Source organism: Egretta garzetta, unplaced genomic scaffold (assembly GCF_000687185.1).
Source record: "Egretta garzetta isolate BGI_Z169 unplaced genomic scaffold, ASM68718v1 scaffold1477, whole genome shotgun sequence".
NCBI classification, from domain to species: Eukaryota; Metazoa; Chordata; class Aves; order Pelecaniformes; family Ardeidae; genus Egretta; species Egretta garzetta.
The window spans coordinates 25,290-29,293 of record NW_009260369.1 but is presented as its reverse complement, the minus strand read 5'-3'; the positions used below and the strand labels follow the sequence as shown (position 1 = coordinate 29,293).

Here is a 4,004-nt window from a genome sequence, read left to right as displayed (position 1 = left end):
TGAAGAACTGACAGTGGAGAGAAGTTTTGAGACACATCTTTAGCTCTCTGGTATGAGAACTTAGTTTTTGACACTGGCACCATGCTCATAGTGCCACCAGGTAAGTAATTCCACTGGCATGGACACAGAGGAGGAAGGATGTTAAATATCCTCAAATTTCCAGAGCTGCTTTTTATCTAAGACCACTTAGACTGAATAAAAATTGGCCACCAAGTTGCCTAGGCTTTGAAAATGCAGTTGTGGTGAGGAGGGATTATAACAAGCCTTAGTTCTTCCTATCTTTATTTGGAATTTCGTGATGTACAAAAAAAGGTGGATGTCACCCCAAGCTTTTCTGTGGGAGTGTGAATGTTGGGGCAGCAAGGGAGTTTGTTAGGTTGATCTTTGTTATCCTAAATACCCAGGTGCATACCTTAAGACTAGTTACGATGCATTCAGGATCTGCATGTCTTTAAAGTGCTGCAAAAATATCCTCTGTAATTTTATGTACCTAAAACATCCTGCACTCATTCCAGAAGGGCATGAGGCTCCATTAGGTGTTGTCTAATATCTGTCCAGGTCTGCAGGATTTCTTGCATGGGAATAAATGTCTGGTTTGGAACAATATAAACCCACCCCCAATTACAAGGGGACAAAGAAATACAAAGGTATCATTCTAAAGAAAGATCTGTTCTTTTCAACCAGAGAATCCTCAGTTGTAAATGTAGGGCCAGAAGAAACTGCCAGATTCCATTAATTTAACATCACTCAATAATGATTTGAGGATGGTATTTGTCAAAAAAAAAAAAAAAAAGAGAGAGATGTAAAATATCCCATAGAGACTATTAGAATTTGGCAAGAAAAAATGACCAACAAAACAGTCTAAGAGCTGGCAGGTGGACAACTGAGCAATGGCGTTGCCATTTCAGGCATTTACAGAAATCCTGATATGATGCTTTTTTTTTCTCACAGACAGGGTCTTCTGTTTTTTAAAAAAGTTTAGTGTGTTGGTTCTTCTGCTGACAAGAAAAGGTTTGTTTCTAATCCACTGAAGGTAGCATACAGCTCATTGACTATAACAAGATATTCCTGGTGTATGAAAACTTTTACAGTTCATTACTCACATTACTAAAACATCTTCACTGACTTTCCCACAATTTGAGTTAGAGCACAATTAATTTGACAAAAGAAAGGTATTAGCCTTTTCTTCTCCTCTATCCTGAAACACTTTAAATCATTCTTTCTCTGTTTTTCCTGCCTATCTATCCTGTCTGATATCCTGATGCAAAATTACATGGAACTTCAGTTGAGTGAAGTTTCCATGCTGTTCAATGATATCTCTTTTTCTAGCTAAGGGTAGGATCACATTTTCAAAGATGCACAAAGGCTTTAGGATTATGTTTGACAGTAAAAGATATTAGGCCTTAAGCATCTAAGTCACCCAGTGTCTGTTGAAATACTTAATATGTTGAAGCCAAAATTTCCAGAATTTGCACAACCTGACCCTTTTGTTCCTAAATTTGGATTTCTTTGGGAGATACTAACATACATTTTAAGGCGCTAAGAACTGACATACTTTATTACCCAAGTCTTTTGAGAATCCCCAAACACAAAATTATGTAGAAAACGTGCATTAGTAGTCACTATAGGATATTCAAGGCATACTCTCCTCTTCAGGGCTCAGTTAAGGACAGATAAGGGTTTTGCTTTGCTTTGCTTTTGTTTATTCTAGATAAAACTTTCATTAAGAAAACTAAGGCCCATAACATTATAGGATACATAGCTCTTCCCATGACTTTGTAAGATTAAAGGGAACAAGAAGTACAACTATTTGTACTAATAAAATGCTCCTGCCAGAATGTAATATAAAAATCCCTCCCAAAAGCAAGCAGTTGTAGGAATTCATAGTGGGACTTCTGGGGTCTGATAAAGAAATAATTCTGCTTTATTAACTACAACTGCACAGTGTACATTTGTTCTCACTGGGGGTTTTACCTAGTGAGTTATGCCAGAGAAGCAGCTTCATTGTATACCAGCTGTTTAGAAATACTGGTGATCAGAAAACATGAAAAGCCTCTAAAGATCTTCTCAGATAACAAAGAATGCACAGGACTAAGAGGCACTGGCAAACCTATGTTACAGCACCTGGAAAGGAAATGTATGTAGGAGGAATAGGAAAATGAGCTTTTTGATTTATGCGTTTTAACTGTGTGTTACTGCTGGTCTTGTCTTCGGGAAGGGGACTCAACTGACTGTGGAACCAAGTAGGTATTCTTTATGTATTAACATTTTCTGAGTTGTTATTGTTTGGATTTTCACTTTTTTTTTCTTTTCTTCCTCCTAAAATTCAGGCAGCCACTGCCTCATGCTTTAAAGTCACTAATTAGACCTTAGGCTTTCTATGTATAACATCGTTATATGCAATTAGACAATTTGAGTATAAAAAACATGCTGATCCACTCCTGCCATCGTGCTGTATTATTCTTGGGACCTAACATCTGTCCACTTACTCAGGCATCTTAATAAGCTTTTCATAGTAATTGTTAGGTTTTAAAGTCATGCTTGGACAGTCCAAAGAGAAATAAAGTTTCTGTGGAGGTTAATGTTTAAGTTCCTAAGACTTTCTATTCTGTCAGGGTTAGAAAGACAGCACTGAAAAGAGAGAAGGATAATGTACAAAAGCATGAAATGGAATCTTATGCAACATTTCTGTACTAGTTTAATCTCACTAAATTGTTCAGAGTTTGGGTTAAACTGAACAGGTCAAGTGAAATCAATGAATGTTTGATTCCTGTTTGGTATCTGTTTGCTGTAGGTGTTGATAAGCATGGAGTTGTGCATGTTTTATTAGTCGAGCCAACCCATGAAGTTATGGCAGAGTACTACGTGGCTTTCACCTCAGTTCCTCAGTATTGGGGTATGGGCAGTGGGGAAAGAGAGTAAAATCAGAGCCCCTTGATCAAACCTTGACAAAATACCCTGTGATGAACAAAATGTTAGACATGAGGGATCTCTTGACCAAACTGCAAGGCAGATGCCATGCAAAATTCAAAGCCTAATACACCTCTCTTTAGCAAAGATACCCATCAGGATGCTCCTGTCACATTGGGCATGTAAATATTTTTTGAGATGTCTAAGATGAGACCTTTTTGGCAAGGAAGCATGCTAGATGATCCCCTTCAGTTTCATGGTTTTGTTATAATTCATGTCACTAATCTTGTCCTGACATTGGTATGTGGAATCGCCCTAGTTTCTCCACCTATGACCTGAGGGCAAAGGTATTTTATTTTAAAAAAAAATCATGATATCATAGAGATTTGTTGGCTACTAAATTATTTTGAGACCAACTGTTTCCTTAAAAGACAACCCCTTCAAGTTTAAGTGATCTTATTTTATTATTTGTATATCTTATAAGAAATTCCCAGAGAAGGCTGCTGCTGTGTAGCTGAAATTCAGGCTTTTGCAGTTGTCAAGCTTTTGTATTTCATGTATGTTGCTTGGAATTGGGAAATCAACTCTGAAATTATTTCAAAAGTGAAAAAACACACCTAAAAATTTCAGAGTAACTCTTCTGAAAGATGCATGAGAGAGTAAGGATCCCAAATCCTGTGAAAACTTGTTAGCATCTTATAGATTCTTTCAAAACTCCAGTTCTAGGGCACATTTTTCATGCTTTAATGTTTGTTGGTATGTTAATGCTAAGGGACTACCACTAAAGGTTATTGCACTAATCTAAGGAAGATTGTAAGAAGATTTGTCCATGGACATCAAGTTCATAGGTGTTCTTCCCTTCAAATCAAAAAGAAGATTTGTCCATGGACATCAAGTTCATAGGCCTTGGGGTGTTCTTCCCTTCAAATCAATTTTTTATACAAACTCTGCATTATAACTCTAACTGCTCCTGGAGCTGTGGGACTAACAATATGACACAGCACATGGATGAGAGAAAGGTCACACTTTCTGGAACAGGCACAAGAATTTTTTTTGAACCAAATTCCAATCCTATTCACTTTTCATTGTCTCCA

The 4,004-nt window shown here is 37.2% G+C and overlaps 1 gene segment (V, D, J or C); it reads left to right on the top strand.

Annotated features, from left to right (window-relative positions):
* The window catches only part of LOC104130042, a 28,109-nt gene that overhangs the window by 20,678 nt on the left and 3,427 nt on the right, over positions 1-4,004 (top strand). Inside the window, 1 exon segment of the C gene segment in view lies at positions 2,187-2,243. Within this exon segment, the coding sequence occupies positions 2,187-2,243 (57 nt within the window).